Source organism: Oryzias latipes, chromosome 1, assembly GCF_002234675.1.
Source record: "Oryzias latipes chromosome 1, ASM223467v1".
In the NCBI taxonomy this organism is placed as follows: domain Eukaryota; kingdom Metazoa; phylum Chordata; class Actinopteri; order Beloniformes; family Adrianichthyidae; genus Oryzias; species Oryzias latipes.
Window position 1 is genome coordinate 21,153,420 of NC_019859.2, and position 18,559 is coordinate 21,171,978.

Here is an 18,559-nt window from a genome sequence, read left to right on the forward strand (position 1 = left end):
GACAAACAGAGAAGGTGGAGGACAGTCTGAGCACATGCAGTTACACCCATGTATGCGTGTTTGAGCCTCTCTGGATGGCAGATGACAGCAATATAGAGTTTTTAATGATAATCTGCCCATGGGTTGAAGGAATATGATAATCTTCTCTAATGGTCTCACTGATCTCTGAGTCCATTAAAGGTGACTGGACACACACACACTGACACACAAAACCAGACAGCACATGGACTGACTGAACTGTGCTTTTAAGTACCGCTGTTTGAGGATAAATACATCTGCTGCTCTGTTGTATCTCAGTCCTAAAGCTCTTTTATAAACCTGTCTCCTCTCAGTTTCCTGTGATCCAGCATCCCTGCCATCTTTTGTTCAAGGTGCACAACTACACACACAATGCAGTTTATTGCTGTGTGCTCTGAGGGCAGATGGGGAAAGCAGAGTGGCATTTTGGGGCTGAGGCAGACAGAAAAAAGGGATCTTTACCGCTAATCTTTTTTAGTCACAGGTTTCAGGACGCGGAGCGCCACACAGTGTTCATTCTGCATCACAGCACATTTCTCTGTGTGGCTCTTTGCTTTAATAATTAATGCTTATAATTCAATTAACTGTCAGAAGCACTGAAATGCCGTGTCTTTGTGGAACGTCTTTGGAGATCATCAGTGTGCAGTTGCAGTCACTCTCTAATTATTCAGCTATCCATCTTCAAAGGTGCTGCCAGTGTCACAAAGACACATGTGGCATGCATTATTTATGCAGACTTCATTAATCACCACTTACACTTCAGATTTGAGAAAAATACTTCTGCATGTGAAGTTCAAGAGGAAAGAAAAACAAAACCGTAGAAGTTGCTTTTATTTTATCTTTTAGGGATTTTACGTTTCTGACCTTTTAAAGTCTATCTTTGAGTTATCTTGGAGAGAATAATAAAAGCATAAAAGGAAGACTTAAAAGGAAAAATACATTTTAAAGAATCTAATTAGGTTGGAATAATTTGACTTCTCAGTCCAAGATCAGAAGTTTTTCTTTTTAGAGAATTGTGCAATATTTTGCATCTTAGGCTCATAATAAACATATAAATGTAATAGTCTATGGTATTTATGGTAATATACACTTTAATTCTGATCGTCAGGTAAAACGCCATTGCAATAAAAAGATACCCTTTATTTTAAAAGACATATTCAAAGCTTTAAGTGTTGTCTTTGACATGAAATGTCTAATTGTATTCACACGGAAGACAAGCATTTCTCTGTGTATAAATTTTATTTGTCATTACCCAACCAGATTCCAAATACAAAGCACATCAGACATTAATTAGGTCAATACATTTTAATAAAAGAAAACATTTGCATGAACTGTTCTGCAACCAGTCACATTTCCAGGTGACTCCATTTTTACATTGTAGAACAAACACACACACACACACACAACAAATGTACACATCTGGAACAAAAATGACTCAATATTAAATAAGCACATCCTTGATTTTTACAATCCAGCCTGGCATAAACCCAAATGTCTGCTTAAACGCCACAAACAAAAGCAATCATGTTTTTAATATTTAGCTCATTAGTCATTCATTTAGAAACATTTCCAAAGTTTCCTATGGAAGCAGAGGATTTAGCCAAGTAGATAAGCAACATTTACTTGTTAATTTCCACTACAGTGATCAAAAAAGATTGCCCTTAGAAACAAATGGAATTTAAATGGCTCTTAAAGCAAATTTTGTTTAATATTTATGCCCTAAAAACACAAGGTGTGTGCAAAGCTAACTAATGAGAAACTGCAAAGCTACAGTTCATTTCTATTTACAAACAAATCCAAAGGAGAAAAGAGCATTTCTCCCATAAAAGAAGCATTTGTATCCCTGAGTGCATTTGTTATTCCTATCATTAGGATTTGGTGTTCCGTTATCAGTTATAATGCTCTGTCTGAACAGCGCTTCACAGCATCACCGCAGTTTTCAAGGGCCAAAGTCAGCAAAGATGCTTTTAAAAAAAACAAAGAACATCAGCAGTTGTCCTGACGTACTTCAGGAAAAAACAAAGGACAAGGCCGGCTCACAGCAGCAACATGTTTCTGAAGAGCAAACCAACCGTCCAGAAGGAAAACCTCTTCTTCTAGCAGTACATGAACCAGAACGGCCGTTTCCAGAAAGATCCGCTCTTAAAGGACAGTGTGTTAGCATGGAGGAACCTCCTCTTCTTTGTCCATCTTCTTTTCATCCTCCTCTGTCTCCTTGTCTTTATTCTTTTTGTGTTTCTTTTTCTTGTGTTTGTGCGTTTTGGGCTCTCCTTCTTTGTCCTGGCTGCTGTGCTTTTTGTGCTTCTTGTGTTTTTTGTGTTTCTTGTGTTTCTTCTTCTTCTTGTCCGTGGTGGTGGTGGTGGCTGAGCTACTGTGGTTGCTCATGGTGGGGCTGCGGGACGGCTGGCTGACTGACAGTTGGCTGAGGGAGGGGCTGATGCTCCTGCCGCTCCTCCCCCCCTCCGCCTCCGAGCCCTCACCTTCACTGTAATCGGGCACAAAGGCCGCCTCATCAGTCTCCCGTGTCAGGTCGGAGCATAAGCGCTGTCGCTTGGGCTCTGGGCCACGACTCCCCTCTTGTCCTCCTCCTCTGCTCTCAACTGCTCTCTCCTCTTTCCCTGTCACTCCTCGCCCTTCCTCTCTTTCCCCTCTTCTCTCCTCCTCTCTTCCTGAAGATTTCTTCTCCTCTTTTGCCCCTCTGCCCTCATCCTTGGTAACTTTGGCTTTGACTTGCTTGCTGGAGTCTGTTTGTGAAGTCCTGACACCTTTACCCTCATCCCTCGCTGATTTCCTTTTCTTCTCCTCTCTACCCACTCCTCTCCTCTCCTCCCTTGAAACCTCTCGGTACTCGCTCCTGATGGGTTTAGCGGCTTCAGAGAGCACCTCTCTGACCTGACTCCTATGCTTTACAGGTGAAGGCTCCTTGATGGCTGCAGGGAGAACATCTTCCTGGCCCTCTTCATCATCTTCTTTCTCCCATTTGGAGCGAGGAGGAGGCTGAATGAGCGGCTCCAGGTTGGCCGGGCTGACACTTGGGCTGCTGGAAGGGCTGGATGAGGGCGGCTTTACTGGTTTGGAGGTTACGCTCTTCAGCTCTTTCTCAGAATTCTGATTCTTTTCTTGGCTTGGTCTAATAATAAAGAGAAAACTCGTGAAGTGACAACAAAAACAGAAAGTTTTTATTCAAATTAAAAGTATGACTTATATGATGAATCAATTATTTTCAGTTCCAAAGCAAACATGATTTTGTTTCTAAACTAAACTCTTTATTTTCTTAGTTTAATTCACAAATCCCCATGACCTTAAACTAAGAGCAGCAAATCTTGAGTAGGAAATCAGAACATCAGGGGAGCTGAACCAATTATTCATCCAAAAACAATTAAATAAACTGACCCGGTAAAAGTTAAGTTCTAAATGAAAGCACAGCAAACTCACCTGGTTGAAGAGACCGCGTGGCTCGACAGAGCCTTTCGGCTGAGCCTTGGTTTACTCTTCACAGACATCGGTTGTCGATCTTTCACGCCTGTCAGATTGGAATCGATTTATGAAATGGGTTCAATGAATACAGAATTAAATGGCACATGAGAAAATTAATCTTCAAATTACCTTCCCTGACGGGAGCAGATGATTTCTCTCCTTTAAGGCCACTCCTCTCTGTTCTGTCACTGGATGTACTTCTGGGAAATGAGAAAATATAATTACACTTCTTAAAATGTGTTTAAAGAGAGAGTCAGCAAAGCAAGCTTTCTCTTATCCAAGGATGTGATGGCATTGTGACAAGCAGCAAAAATAGAAAATAATAACCTGTCAGATTTAGCGGCTTTGTCTGAGCTCTCCCCTCTCTCCTTGGAGGACACACTAGGTCTCTCCTGATGGTCAGACGGCCTCCTAGTTATGGCAGATTTCTCGCCAATAGTCATCTTATCTAAACAGACCGACCTGCCTCCTCCACTTCCACTATTGGAGTTCTTTTTTTCTGGTTTTGCTGACTTCTCAACCTCTTTGTCTCTGTCCACTGCTGCTTTCTCCAAGCCAGTACTAGAGACCTTGTCTTTTTCTTTAGACCCCACAAGTCGGTCCTTGTCAAAAGCAGATCGATCTCGTCCTCTTTCTGAAGCAGAAGCTTTATCTTGATCTCGATCTGAAACAGATTTATCTTGATCTCTTTCTGCAGTAGAGGGTCTTTCTCGATCCCTTCCAGAACCCGAAGCTCTATCTCGATCTCTTTCTGACGCAGATGGCTTTTCCCGATCTCTTTCTGAAGCGGATAACCTATCTCGATCTCTTTCGGAAGCAGAAGGTCTATCACGCTCCCTTTCTGAAGCGGGAGGTCTTTCACGCTCCTTTTCTGAAGCGGAAGGTCTCTCTCTATCTTTTTCTGAAGTGGTAGGTCTCTCTCGATCCTTTTCTGAAGTGGAAGATCTCTCTCGATCCCTTTCTGAAGCGGAAGATCTATCCCTGTCTCTCTCTGAAGTGGCAGACCTATCTTTCTCTGAAGTGGAAGGTCTATCACGCTCCCTTTCTGAAGTGGAAGGTTTTTCTCGATCCCTTTCTAGGGTGGAAGGTCTCTCTCGATCCCTTTCTAGGGTGGAAGGTCTCTCTCGATCCCTTTCTAGGATGGATGGTCTCTCTCGATCCCTTTCTAGAGTGGAAGGTCTCTCTCGATCCCTTTCTAGAGTGGAAGGTCTCTCTCGATCCCTTTCAGAAGCAGAAAGTCTATCTCGGTCAATGTCTGAGCTGTGACGTTTGTCTCCTCCGGCTCCTGGTCTGTCTCTGGAGACAGGCCTTTCTACAGATGCTGATGGATCTTTTCGTTCATTTTCTCCAGCTGGACTGACTCCATTTCCTTCAGAAACAATGGAAGCAGCCGAACGATCTAACGTGGAGTTGGTTATCTTATCTAGACCAAAGGGTGCTTTGTCCAAGGATGTTGCCTCTGTGCTACCTCTTCTCCCCAGATCTCTGTTCAACTTGATCCTCCTCATTGGTTTCTGTGAACAAAAACAGAACAATGCAACTCTTGAGTTTTAAAAGACAACAGAACACCATTTTGATTGCAATGAGATGTTGAATTCTTCCACAAACATACTGACCGGAATGTCCATCAAAGGTCTAATGGCTGATCGATCCGAATCACCCCGGACCAGGTCACGACTCACTTGCATAGGAGGTAAATTGGACAGTCTGTCAGAAGGGGCTGAAAATCTGTGAAGACCCAACTGATGTGGAAGATGCGAATGAGAGAGGACGTCCCCTCCACCCTCTATACCATCTATTCTCCTCAGCTTCCCAGGAGGTCTAAGTAAAGAGCGGCATTCTTCACCCATCCTTCTTCGATTGTCTATTGGCGACGAAGGGCGGGGCAGGTGTGGGAGTCCATGTTGATGCGGGAGGGAAAGAAGACTCTGTGGGGGATCTCTTCTACCCCGCAAGTCATGGTCTGATCTTGAGCCTTCGTGAAGAGAAGGAAAGGGGTTCTGGGAAGACAGGGGAGGAGTCTTCACCGCCGTGGATCTCACAGAGATCTTGCTCTTCTCCTTTTTAGTAGTGGTCAAATTGGAGGCATCTTTGACAGTCTTCAGCAGTTTGGAAGCAGAGGAAGATGAAGAATCTTTCTTCTTTGTCATCACACCCTCTGCCGTCTTTTTCTTCACCTTTACACCTTCACTCTTCACCTTCACACTCTCCGTCTTACCTTTAGTTTTACCATTTGAACCCTTCTCTTTTTTTGTTTTATCAGACACAGTCTTGGAAGTGGACTTGGTGGTGGTTTTAGAAAGCACACCTGTACTTTTGGAGGCTGAAGCTTTAGAAGGTGCTGCACCAGCGGAAGCCTTTGATGAGATGGGAGGTGTTTTCGATTGTGAAGACATTTCATCCATTGGCTCATCTCTGACAGGGGTGGCATCCCCTCTGTCCAGTGAGTGGTGTGAAGCTTCTCCTTCCTCCCCCGTCTTCCTTTTTATTTTCTTTGATCTCATGAGTTTAGAGCTGGACTTGTTCCCTGTAGAAGATGATGTGGGTAAATAATGAGGAGGACCCCCTCTCTCGTCTCGTCCTCTTCGTCCCCTCCCCTGAGGTGAGTAATCTCTGGATGAGGGCATTTTCTCCCTCTCGCCCTCTCTGCTGCTGTGGCTCCTGTGATGCATGGATGGATGCTGGGTGTCATAGTCTTTGTAGTATTTGTTGTACCAGTCTGTGTACTCCTTCTCCCATTGTCGGTACCGCTCTCTTTCCCAACGATCGTGGCCAGTGGGGCTGTGCCCTTTGAGGTCATAAGGAAGTAACTCTCGAGGGGGCAGCCTCCGCCCACCAGGGCTGCGGCTTCGAAAGCCACCAGGGGAACGGGACCGTGACCGGTAGGGTCCAGCCCCTTCAGCTCCTTCCCAGACTCGAAAGGGAGAACGTGGCGAACCAGACCGCCGGTAGCCAAAAGACCTTGAGCGGGAGCGTGACCTTGTCCGTGAGCGTCCATAACTGCGTCCGTTTCGTCTAGAGTAAGGGGAGCGTGTATAGGATCGGCCATGGGAACGTGAACGTGACCGACTTGGAGAAAAGGAGTAAGACCTGGATCTTGATCTGGATCTAGATCTTGATCTAGAGCGAGAATACGGAGAACGGCTGAATGGTGAGCGACTGTATGACCGGGACCTAAAAGAAAACATTTCCGAGGAACAAAGACAGAGGGCAATCTTTAAGAATATGTATTTTGCTAGGACACAGGTCAGTAAACTGTAGGGGTATAACGATTAATCAACTTAATCAATTAATTGAGTTGTATTCCTGAAATCCAACCAGATCAATCTGTCTGAGGCAAGTTGTTAATCTAATTGACTTTACCATTAGAGAATCGTTTCAAAGTGCAATAAATCAAACATATCGATATTTGAAAATTCCATTTGGATTAAGACGCAGTACGTTTCTTTTGCCATAACATAAAAATGACCAAGTTCCATCACAGCAGACAGCACAAATGTGATGACAGCAAAAAATAAACGGTCCATAATTCCAGTCCAATGTGTGGAAACACTTTAAACTTAGAAAAAAAGACATGTGGCCATACAGTGTGGTAAAATGTTCTAATAATGTTCCCTTTGGATTATTTTGATGTGGAAAAACAACTGTGGGCTGAACTAAATTTAACCTAAAATGGGAATGGATTTGACAATAATTATTGTTTACTTGCTTGTTTGTACACATAATGAATTTACACTTTATTATCTTACGAGGAATACAAGGAATCTGGAAAACTTCACCTGCACTGTTCAGTAATCAGGTGTTTATCTCTGAGTCACACTGGTTGAATTTTTGGCTTAAGATGTCCTGGTTCAATTTTAGACAGTGAATCGGATTGTTTAAAATAAACCAAAAATCGACAGAATCTTATTAGCAACTACACATTATGATTTGAATTGAATCGATCATCAAATGAATTGTTACACCCCTAGCAGTCACTCTAATTAGCATGACAAATGATTGCAGAGACAGCAAAATTCCTTCTAATAAGCCACTGAGACTTTAATTTCAGCATTAAACCAAGTTTATTATTAAACACCAGAATCAATTGTCAGTTAAAACTTACAAGAAATTCCAAAAACCAAAAAAGTCTTAAACGCCACAAACAATAAAAATCGTGTTTTTAATATTTAGCAATTAGTTTACTCTTAAAAAAAGAGATCAAAGGCCTTTTTTCTGAAGATCTACATTCATTATTTGCACAATACAAATAATGGAAATTTGAAGTTTAAGGTCACTAGTTCTTTTTTTCTCCAATCTTTACAAAGAAGGCAGCAATAAGCAGTTATATGGTATTGTGGCCCTTAATGTTGCTAACTTTAGGATTTTATTCACTATAAAATTAAACCTCTTGTGATCTTTAACTGTTATTTTAAACAGCATCTCTGTAGGTTTTTTTATGCTGTAATGACCCTTGTATGGACTCATTTCCATCAGAGTAATTTTACCAGAAAATCTTCAGATTTCAGTTACTGTATTTTCACAACTATAAGGCGCAGTTGAAAGTCTAAATTTTTCTCCAAAATTGGGGTGCGCCTAATGTGTAGTTGTGGGGCGTAGAAAAAGGCGGCATGAGAAAGGGAGTGAGACTGAAGCTGCCATTTTACTGACTGGAATAGAAAGCAGGGCTAAGTCCCGAGTCCCCACAACATTGTTTACAAAATGGCTGAAGCCCTGTTTAAACTGCAGCTATCAGCCACGTGGATTGATGGATTTTTAGATGCTGTTTTATGATTGAAAAAAGAAATCAAAACTAACTCAGATTTGCTTCTGCTGGATTTTTTAAACACACACCGAGTGTCTGTGTGTGTGCTTGAGCCGTCTCCTTGCTAGCCCGTGTTTAAGAAGGAGGAAAGCAGATGCACCCCGTGAGGAACAAGGTGGGGGGTCAGGCGCTGAGCTGCAAGTGAGTCTGTGAGCGCGCATTCAGTTTGTGTTACCCAGTTAGGGAGAACAGTAAAAAAAAAAAAAAAAAAATAATAATAATCAGGTTTCCCCTAAAAGAACAGACTCGTTCTTTTATTGAACCACTCTGGAGGCTCTGATGGTCCGAACGGGGCGTTAACATGTCCGCGCCTTAACACTCGGTGCGCCTTTTGTATGTGTCAAAGACTGAAAAATCCCCCGTAACTGAGACCGTGCCCTATAACCCGGTGCACCCTATGGTCATGAAAATACGGTAATTTAGCAGACTTTTTTTAAATAAAAAACAGATTTAGCCTCAAGCTAGTGCGGCAGATACAAATGACAATGTTACCTGGGGTAAGATGGCCTTCTTCTTTTTGGTGCATTTCTATACTTGATAAGCTCTTCATGAAAGTCTTTAGTAAACTCATCAAGTTTGGATGTAGCTCTAAACAAAAAGAAACAACAAATTATTTATGTTTCCCTTGTATGGAAGCTACTAATTCTGACAACTATAATTGATATTGTGCACATTTTAGCAATAGTGATTATAGAGTAATACAAAACAACTAACTTGTCTTGTCTGTGGTGTCTTGGTCTGTAGAAATCCTCCTTAGAAAGCAGAGGCTGTGCCATAGGTGGTAAAGGGAGAAGAGGAGGCTGGGCACCAGGGGGAACCCAGGGAGGGTTTAGCACTGGAGGTCCAGGGGCAAATACAGGCTGGGGCTGGTAACTGATAATGGGTGGAGGGATAAGCCCGGGCCCAGAGCTGTACGGAGGTAGATACGGCTGTGTTGGGGGTGGGTAGAGGGGAGATGGGTAGACTTGAGGAGCAGGTACAGGAGGTAGAGGCGCCTGTAGGTGAGTCTGTTCCCCTCTGTTTCTGTTCCTACAACAAATAAAATAAAACCAAAATTTTACAACAGAGCGTATGACACTGGATAATAGCAAGCATGTGGAATGGCCTTACCAGTGTCTGCCTCCACCTCTGTGGGACTGATTGTGTCGTGACTGGTGGCCTAGTGTTGCAGATAAACAGATGTCAGTAATCAAAGTTAGTATTTGCAGTAAACTCAAGATTTCATATTTCTTAAGTAAGCATCTCACCTGAGGAATGATGAGGCCTTGAAGGTGGAAGGTGACTAATAACTGGCAAATTGTATCTCTGTATAAAAACAAAAAGTGACCAAAAAACATTGAAGACAAACTGAAATTGCGAGATGTGTTTGAATAATTGATTTAATTCCTTATCTTGCATATTTTTTTCAGTAACATTCTAACCTAAAGCATAACTTGAGTAGGAATGTGCTCACCTGTGTTGCACTTTCTGATTTTCCTGAAGACTCCTGTTTCACAGCAGGCTCTGGATCAGCCTCATCAACTTCACTAGAGTAAAAGAGACACAAAAATCTCCTCAAGCCCAAGATCCTGTGTAAAATTCTTTCAGGGAGTAGAAAACCTAACTGCAACATACCCAGGTGGGGGTGGTTCTCCCTGGCTGCTGGAGTGCACTGGAGAATGGTGGTCAGAAACAGGTGCAGTAGCTGGAGAAGCATTTGGCTCTTCAGAGGCAGCCTCTGCATGAGGTGGACTCGGAGTTGAAGGAGAGAATGCAGAAGGAGTGCCAACGGGCAGGTTTTCCGTTTTGGGAGCTGTTGTGGCTGTACTTGTTGAAGGTGGGTTAGAGAAATTGGCCAGCAGAGGGTCCTGCTGCCTAGAATGAAGAGGCCTGACCAACTGGGGACGTGGTGGGGGAGGGACAGCCTGCTGGACTTGTTTGCGCCCATGTTTGGTGTATCCCGTCTCATTCTTGAAGTTGTTCACAGCCTGTAGAACAGAAAGAAGTATTACATTTCCAAAATGTTTGTAAAAATCCCTCCTGAAAAAAAGGTCATAGGAATACATCAATTTGTGACAGATTACCTGTCGAAGAAACTTGTTGGCAATCAGATTATCGGGTGAAACGTCAGACTGATTGCATGACGAGCAGATGTGCTCCTCTGAGTCCAACAATGCAGTTCGGATACCTGGAAACATATAATCTGATTTTAGAGGGAAGCTCCTTCATTCCTAAAGGATTCCAAGTGGTAAACTGCTTCCAAACCAATAGGGACTGCAACCAAATAACCCCTTTAATTCTAAAGATAAATGTAATTTTACACAAAAACTAGGCAATAATCTAAATACTCACATTCATCACAGTAACTGTTTCCACAGCAGGGTATAACCACAGCATCTGTCATCAGATCATTGCAGATGGGGCACAGCAGTTCATCTGGGATTGGGTCTGTATCATCCTCGGATGACGATTGCTCATGTGGAACGAAAGGAGGACGCTCCTTCTTTCCTTGAGCATACGCCTCCCTGGCAAAGGAAATTTGGATGTATGAGACATTTCCTGCTAAAACCAATTCTGAATGTTTTGATGCACTCAATGTGCTACAGATCTGACATTTCACACATACGCATCAATGGCAGGTATGGCATATTCTCCAGTGCTGGTCAACATGGCTCCCTTGGTGCCGGGGTCAGCTTTCACCATGAAGCTCTGAGGGATGCCCTTACTGATTTTTACAGGTTTAGGACCGTCTGCGCTTTTGTCTTGCACCTAGAAACATTTTTATTAGAAGATATATTTTTACATAAACAAAAATGTGCCTTTAAAAAGAAAAAAAGAAAAAAATCAAACAGACAAAAACATGATTACCACTGGCAAAGGGCATTGACGAATGTAGTGACCCGCCTTTCCACAACGAAAGCAAGTATAGTGAGCAGGTGGGGGTCCAATTGCCTTCTTTGAGTAACTAAAGGAAATGTATCAAAAAGGTTATGTTGATCCCTTATACGCACGTTTAAAAGGCAAAAAGGTGAGACGATTTAGCACGAAAAGACAAAATGTGTGACTACTGACTTTGCTGGGTCATAATCATGATTCGATTGAGTCATCATGGCTTTAATCTTGTCCTCCTCTGACGCATTTGCGTCAACCAGATTAGCGGTCTAAAAGTCAGCAGAGAAAATTGTTAAAAAGGATTTTTTATTTATTTAAAAGGGAGGTTAGGGGAGGAGCATTCAAAAATAGACATTCTCTTCCAAAGTGACCATGTAAACAAAATACCTTGGCAAGCTGGGCAAGAGACAAAGAAGGAGAAGAATCCGTCTGCAGGAGAATCAGAGCATATAAAGTTAACGTTACCCGTTAGGCATCTAATGATAGATTAGAACTCAAGACGCTTCCTGTGTCCTTGCAACATGATTGCGAAGACAATCACGTCCTTGCAACATTATTACAGCCTTTGCTGTTCTATCAAATACAGCAATCAACCATTCAAACAATGACAGATCCTCATATAATCTGCATTTAACATTAAATCTTCATCTAGTTTAGCTGTTGATGTTCAAACAAAACTCAGGTTTGCTCAAACTGCATCTGCTTTAGTTAACATAACAGAAAAGAAACACTCTAAAAGGCTAATTGTAAAAAAAAAAACAAAGTCACTTAGAAGCTAATTTTTTTGCCTACAAAGATGACGGTACATGGTTATACCGGTATTTTGAACCAAAGAAGGTAATTAAGTTTGAACCATTTCACATGGACATCCATAAATCCTTCTATTCTGGCCAAATTTATAAAACAATACAGTTCTGCTGTGGAGTCTATAGAGCTGCTAGCATTAAATGGCCTTAAACTCCTTTTTAGATGCATCAAGGTTATGGAACTACATAGGTATAATCAGCAAATTCTAGAAGTACACTATATGCACATCTAATCCTTAATTTAAAGTCCCACTCTGATTACTTTTTGATCGATTGAAAAAGTGTTCCCACTGGAATTAATTCCAATTAAGCTGCTGTAAGCCAAAAATAAAAAAAACCTGTCCTAGAAAAAGCTAGTTTTCTAAAGCAATGTTTCAGCAGAGCGGCAGACATTTATTTTCACTGCCGAGTTGTGGGCAGAAATTCTGGCACGGTGTGAGCCTGCCCTCATTTCCTGTAATCACTCTGTTTACATGCTCTCCCGCTAGCTTACAGCCCTTCACGACCCCAGCCTAACATTAGCTGTGCAACAAAAATGGCTATCAATACTGAAGCTATCCAGCCGTGTAATTTCGAGTCAGATTCCAAACGTGGATGAGGAAAACGTGGATCGGATCGTACGTAGATCTAGTCGTCAACAAATGGATACATCAGAATGGAGCGCTGCAGGGAGTTTGTGACGTGCTGGTTGTATATTTTTTTCTGCTGATTCACAACGATTTGAATAAAGACATTTTAAATACGCAAGCTTAATGTTGTTGATGCGTGTCTTCTATCCTCAGAAAAATAAACATCAATAATACAATTTTCATCAGAGTGGGTCTTTACCAAGGCCAAAGAATCAAACCTCAATGTCTAATGAACTTAATAGTTTGAGATTCTTTCCTGGACTTACGATAGGTTGGCAAAAAGCTGTGCAAGCTCTTAAAAAAGGCTAATTCTGCATTTACATATATAAAACTGGTATGACAAAAGAAACACATCCGGCTTTAGAGGAAAGCATAAGAGAAAACAAAACAGTTGTTAGCAATCCTTTCAACTGAATCCTGAAACGGTCAGTCAGTCCTACTTTGGAGGAGCAAAAGTTATGTTGATCACAAAGTTTGAGAAAAGAGGTCTTTAAGCAAAGAAAAATGTATTTTATACTACAAAAGGCAGATCTAAATGCATGTGACAAAGGTCTAATATTCAAGCTAGCAGGAGTAGGATCCATCGCAGTCTGCAGGGCACAGGAGACAGTGGTTATTGCTTTAGGCTGCGCAGGGAACACAAAGGGATCTGGTGCAAGCAGTTCTGACAAAACCACTCAACAGCTTTATTGACAGGTTCTGCAGCTTACAGGACACACTTCACCAGCATACGTCTCACTGCAGCAACCATTGGAGGCCTCTAAAGATCAACATGGTACTTAGATTACCATTGGGTCTTAATACTTTTAAAAGACAAAATTACATGTGAGGCAAAATCACAGTACCTTTTAATAACTAGCTCCTTAAGACTCCTCAATCCAGTTTTAACAGTACACATTAATCTAGCAGGTTTGATTGCAAGACAGAAAAAGGCACTTGAATTCTAAATGACTTTTGTGCACTTCAGGATTAAATTTTGTGTGTGTGTTATGTTCAGTCCATACCAGAACAAAAACAAAACAGCTTTCACGAAGAAATTGTACAAGACAGAATAATCAACATTATGTGTTACCAAACCACAGATTTTAGAACATTGTTGAGAAGGGTCAGTTGTTGACATTAAAAAAAAAAAATTACTGGCAAATCTGTTCCACTCACAACTTCTGTGTAATTGCAATCCACGTTAATTACAATCAACCCCAGTAAAACTGTCATTATTGTGGTTTTTTTTTTAAATAAACCAGATCATTAAAATTTTCACAGAAAATAAATTACAAGAAATTAGCAGCACAAAAGACCAACTTCCTTAAAGTGCATATGCCTGGCTTAAAGCAGGCTACAAAATCATTTAATTCTGCAACATTCATATAAAATTACTTTTTCAGAATATTTTAATAGAGCAACATTTCAAAAATGTATTCCATTGTCTTAAAAAAGGACGTTCTGCCAAACCTTCTCTCAATAAGCCACAATAACTTTAGTCTACTGATGTCATATGAGACACAAAGCAGAGATTTTTCTGATATGAACCGTGTTAAGTGTAGAAAACTCTCCTTAAAAAAGAACATCAAGTCACACAGAGGTTGAGATATCAACACAAATGTAAAACAAACAAAAAAAACACAGTAAACAAAAGATACAATTGGATTTTTGTTGACAGAATGTTCTTGAGAAGGGTGAATAAAGCCAAACAGAGTGGGAGAGAAAGAGGTGAGGAGAAGAGTGTGTTGATTTGGATTTGTTTTACATACGGGTCTAGAAGATCCAACCACAGATGTGTCAGAACGATCTCTGCAAAAAACAAAACAACATTGGCCATCAATGACAAGTCACACATTTACTTTAATCGACTTAATTATTGATTTAGATTTCTACAAGATTGGGTGAAATACGAATAGATCTGTCTGAGGCACGTTGTTATTTAAATCAAATTAACCTATACCATTTAAAAAACGTTTCAAAATGAAATAAATCAATTATAATCAATTTTGGAAAATACCATATGGATTGAGGCACGGTAGGTCTAGTTTACCATAATGTAAAAACGGGCAAGTGCCATTAGAGCACACAACACACATGTGATGACAGCAAAAATGATCATACCATCATTCCAGTCCAATGTGTGGAAACACTTTAAATTTAGAGAAGACATGTGGCCGTACAGTGTGGTAAAATGTTCTAATAATGATCCCCTTTGGATTATTTTGATGTGGAAAAACAACAGTTGGCTGAACTTAAATTAAACTAAAATGGGAAAGGATTTGACATTAATTATTGTTTACTTTCTTGTTTGAACACATATTTAACCCTTGTGCTATCCTATGACCCCACCCTTAGATTGTCGTGTTCTCTCTACCATGTGAAGGGGGATAAAGGTGGAAAGATTTCATGTAATCCATGGACACCAGTGAAGATCACAAATCATTGAAGAGAAAAGGTTCAGCGCACTGTCTAGTGAGTCTAGATGACCCAACGCCCAACGTTAAAGTGCCTAGGATATCACAAGGGTTAAATTACACTGGATTACCTTGCAAGAAATACGAAGAATCTGGAAAACTTCACCGTTTGTACTATATACCTGGTACTGTTCAGTACCAGGTATTTATCTCTGAGTCACACTGGTGAAAGTTTTGGCAAAAGATGTCCTGGATCCATTTTAGGTCAGTGACTCGGATTGTTTAAAATGAACAAATATCGACTATGAATCATATCAGGAACCACTGATTATTATGAATTCAAATCATTGTTAAAATGAATCAATGCACCCCTCTTTGTATCCATTGAATCAGATTAATTCGATTTAGAGTCAAGAGGTTCAATTTAACTCACAACTTGTTCAATTTCCTTCAAAATTTTCATTTAAACCAATTTGATTAATTAATAAAAAATAATTTTAACATTATTTGATATATAAACTGAACAAAAGTAGAAAGTTCAATTATAAAAACAATTCTTGTTTATTAAACTGAGTTATTTTTTAAACAGAAAACCAAAATCAGGAATAACTGTAAAGGAAAATCAATTGATTTGATGAATCAACACTAATGTTTAAAGTAAACCTCATGTTACTTTGGATTCATAGATTTATTTAACCCAGCCCCATCAGGATTTGGGGGATGGATTGTAAATTTTAGTTATACGTACACAATGAACGTCCTGCCAGCAGGCTTAACTCCACCAAGCGGAGTGCGGCGGACAATCACTGAAGCGTGTTTTGGGATGTGGGCCTCATCGTCTGTGTATTCTACGAAACAAAAGAATGTATTAGAAAAAAACTTCAGTGTACACAACAGCAGCATAATTATTAAGTTTAATTACATAAACAGCTTTTTGAGTCAAATCAACATAGGGAATTATTTTTGTTCTTCTTGCAACTAAAGGTTTATGAAAATGTAAGCACCGACAGTTGTAAAACATAACAGTGAGTTACTAATTCACATGTATATCAAACTATATACCACAAACTATATCAAATATGTTAACATTTCAAAGGCACTTTAATCCGTTATTCTTTCCAGAATTAAGGGTATGGTAACTGGGTTGCATTTAGTGTTTGTTTTAATGAGTATTTCTTGTAATCCTAATGCAGAACTTGACATGATCTTAGTCAACTATTACAATGACCTAGCAACTGACCATTACTTTTAACCACCAACCTTGGAAGTACCTCAATCCTTCGACTACCCAACCAAAACAGGGGTGAATGACGCATTTCTCTGCCACTGTGTAATGAGTCAATGGAGAGCAGTACCTTCTCGAGTCTGCGCGTTGGTGATCTGCAGGTCGCAGTCTGTGGCCTTGAGGCGCTCGCGGGCCATAATCTGCCTTTTCAGCTCGCTGAGGGTGATGTGCAGCCCATCGAACGTGACAGTATTGTAGTCCAGTTTGGAAGAAAATTTATAGTGAACACACGACATGTTTACAGGTCTTATAACTTATAAGCACAAGTTGGGGAGGAAAAAATAGTTCAAGGCCTGTTATAACAAAGCAAAAACAGTGTCAACACTGAACACAAGAGGCTAGATTTGGTGACTTTAATCAGTAAACCTTCTTTATATTCGTTGAAAACATTCTGAACAAAGAAAATGCTTAAATTGGGGTGAGTTTAATGTCGTTGAGGACGACAGTCTTTAAGAAAAATGAACGAGGGGGGTGAGGCCAACGTGCCATTAAGGAAGGAGCACAGTGTACCTCGCCAGTTTTTTTTTATATAAGTCCAACAAAGCACACAGTAGTGCGAACAAATCAAAGAAAGTCCATGTAGCACAGTGTGTTTCGTTGAATGGGTGTAAATAAGTCCGTGATCAACTGTCCTTGAAGGAAAGCCCAAGCCGCAGCAACGCTAGCCTCTCGTGTAGCTAGCAGCGGGCCATGAGCTTCCTAACATCAGTCCGTGTGTTACCGTTTTGGCTACCGGATATACGGTTATTTTCTATCGAACGATGACAACACAAAAAAATCCACAGAGTCCAGAAATGGAATCGAAATTCCACTTTGAGTCCAAAACGCGAGGTAGACCCTAAAATTATATTATCATGTTGAACCGCTCCGTGAAGGTGTTAAAATGGCTACGGCTAGCATGCTACATGAAGACGAGCTAACACATTACGAAACACCAAAGGCCTAAACAAAAGCTAACGACTACTAACGCTCAACTGCGCTAACTCTGCTGCCCTGGTTAGCTGTCGAGCGAGCTGGAAGGAAAAAAAAATCCATCCGTCGCACGGTCAGAGGAAAAAAATCCACTTTGATCCAGGATGACCATCAGTCGATGAAAACCGAGAGTTATCCAGGGGGTTATTCACTTTAAATCCATAGAGTTAAAGTCGCTGGTCCACGATTCTTCGCTCCTCGCTGTTTCATCAAAATGGTTCTCAACGGAACCGGATGTGCTCAGCACGTACCAAGTTTTTTTTTTAAACTTCATTTTTTTAAATTTTTATTTTATTTTATTTTTTTGTAATAAAAAAAGTTCATTATTTAGTTAAAAATAAATTTCTACAATACAAAAACATACAGACTGTATCACACAAATAATATAAAAAATATTAAGGTAAAGAAACCCATTTAAGCTTGGACCTGTTAAATTAAAGTCTTTTAGAAAACTTTAATTTATTGTTTAATTTTATGTTTATTTATGTTTAGTTTACATAAATTTAAGAGATTTAAAGTAAAAAATAAATAATAAATAAAAAAGCTTTGTATGAAAATACTGAAAGGTAGTTTGGTCTTAAATTATATATTTTTTTTTAATAATGAAAAACGTCGCCAGCATCAGTAAACCACCAAAAGCTGCCAAATGAGCTGGAGTTTGATGAGCTTTAGAATTAAAAATCTTACTAAAAATGCACAAGAGGTACAGAAATGTGTTTCAAAACCAGAACAAAGTATTGGAAACTTTTTAAAAAGGCATCTATCACTGGCTGTTTATTAATAAACTTCCTTTACTTTTGGAGAAACCAAGTATATTTGTTCCCTAACCTGCCCTTGTACTCTTCAGTCACATGCTTAGAAGTTTCTGTTAGGTGTCATGACTTAATCATTATAGTTTTTGAACCAACAGGCAATGTGTTGGTATTAGGCACACAATGGCTCATCAGCTTTCCTTTGTTCTTTATCCACCACTATGAATTGTTGGTTTGGCATTACCATCCTGCTCGTGTGTATCTGGAGGTCTTACAGGATATTTGCTCAGTCATTCTCTATCGTTTTTTGGAGGTGTTTCCCACTTTGACCTTGGGGTTTCCGGTCCATATTCTACACACGTATCTGCACACTATCCCAGCCACTTGGTTGTGTCGCTCCATGTATGTTTTCCCTGGCAGCATATATACACTGCAGTTACAGTATATTTTGCTTTTGTTTGTCTTCTTTAGATTTTTGTTTGTTTATTTGTTTTGATAGCTTGTAATAAACCAATTCCAAACTCCAATTTTCCATAACCTCAATGAGTT

The 18,559-nt window shown here is 40.3% G+C and overlaps 1 protein-coding gene across 3 annotated transcripts; it reads right to left on the reverse strand.

Moving 5' to 3' along the window:
• Positions 1-1,238: 1,238 nt before the first annotated feature.
• Positions 1,239-17,497, reverse strand: LOC101160962 (E3 ubiquitin-protein ligase RBBP6). 3 transcript variants are annotated; one of them, XM_011477179.2, is made up of 21 exons: positions 16,357-17,497; positions 15,750-15,849; positions 14,357-14,396; positions 11,558-11,599; positions 11,351-11,439; positions 11,147-11,243; positions 10,905-11,047; positions 10,631-10,803; positions 10,363-10,466; positions 9,914-10,266; positions 9,753-9,825; positions 9,547-9,604; positions 9,410-9,458; positions 9,014-9,328; positions 8,792-8,887; positions 5,112-6,669; positions 4,717-5,009; positions 3,823-4,626; positions 3,625-3,695; positions 3,454-3,541; positions 1,239-3,148 (listed from the first exon to the last, which is right to left on the reverse strand). In XM_011477179.2, the coding sequence occupies exons 1-21, from the start codon at positions 16,520-16,522 to the stop codon at positions 2,176-2,178; spliced, it is 5,685 nt and encodes a 1,894-aa protein (XP_011475481.1). In that variant the 5' UTR covers positions 16,523-17,497; the 3' UTR covers positions 1,239-2,175. The 3 variants fall into 3 exon arrangements, with proteins under 3 accessions (XP_011475481.1, XP_020559913.1, XP_011475463.1); XM_020704254.1 differs by having other exon boundaries at positions 3,625-3,692; positions 3,823-5,009; XM_011477161.2 differs by having other exon boundaries at positions 3,823-5,009.
• Between the last annotated feature and the right edge of the window lie 1,062 nt (positions 17,498-18,559).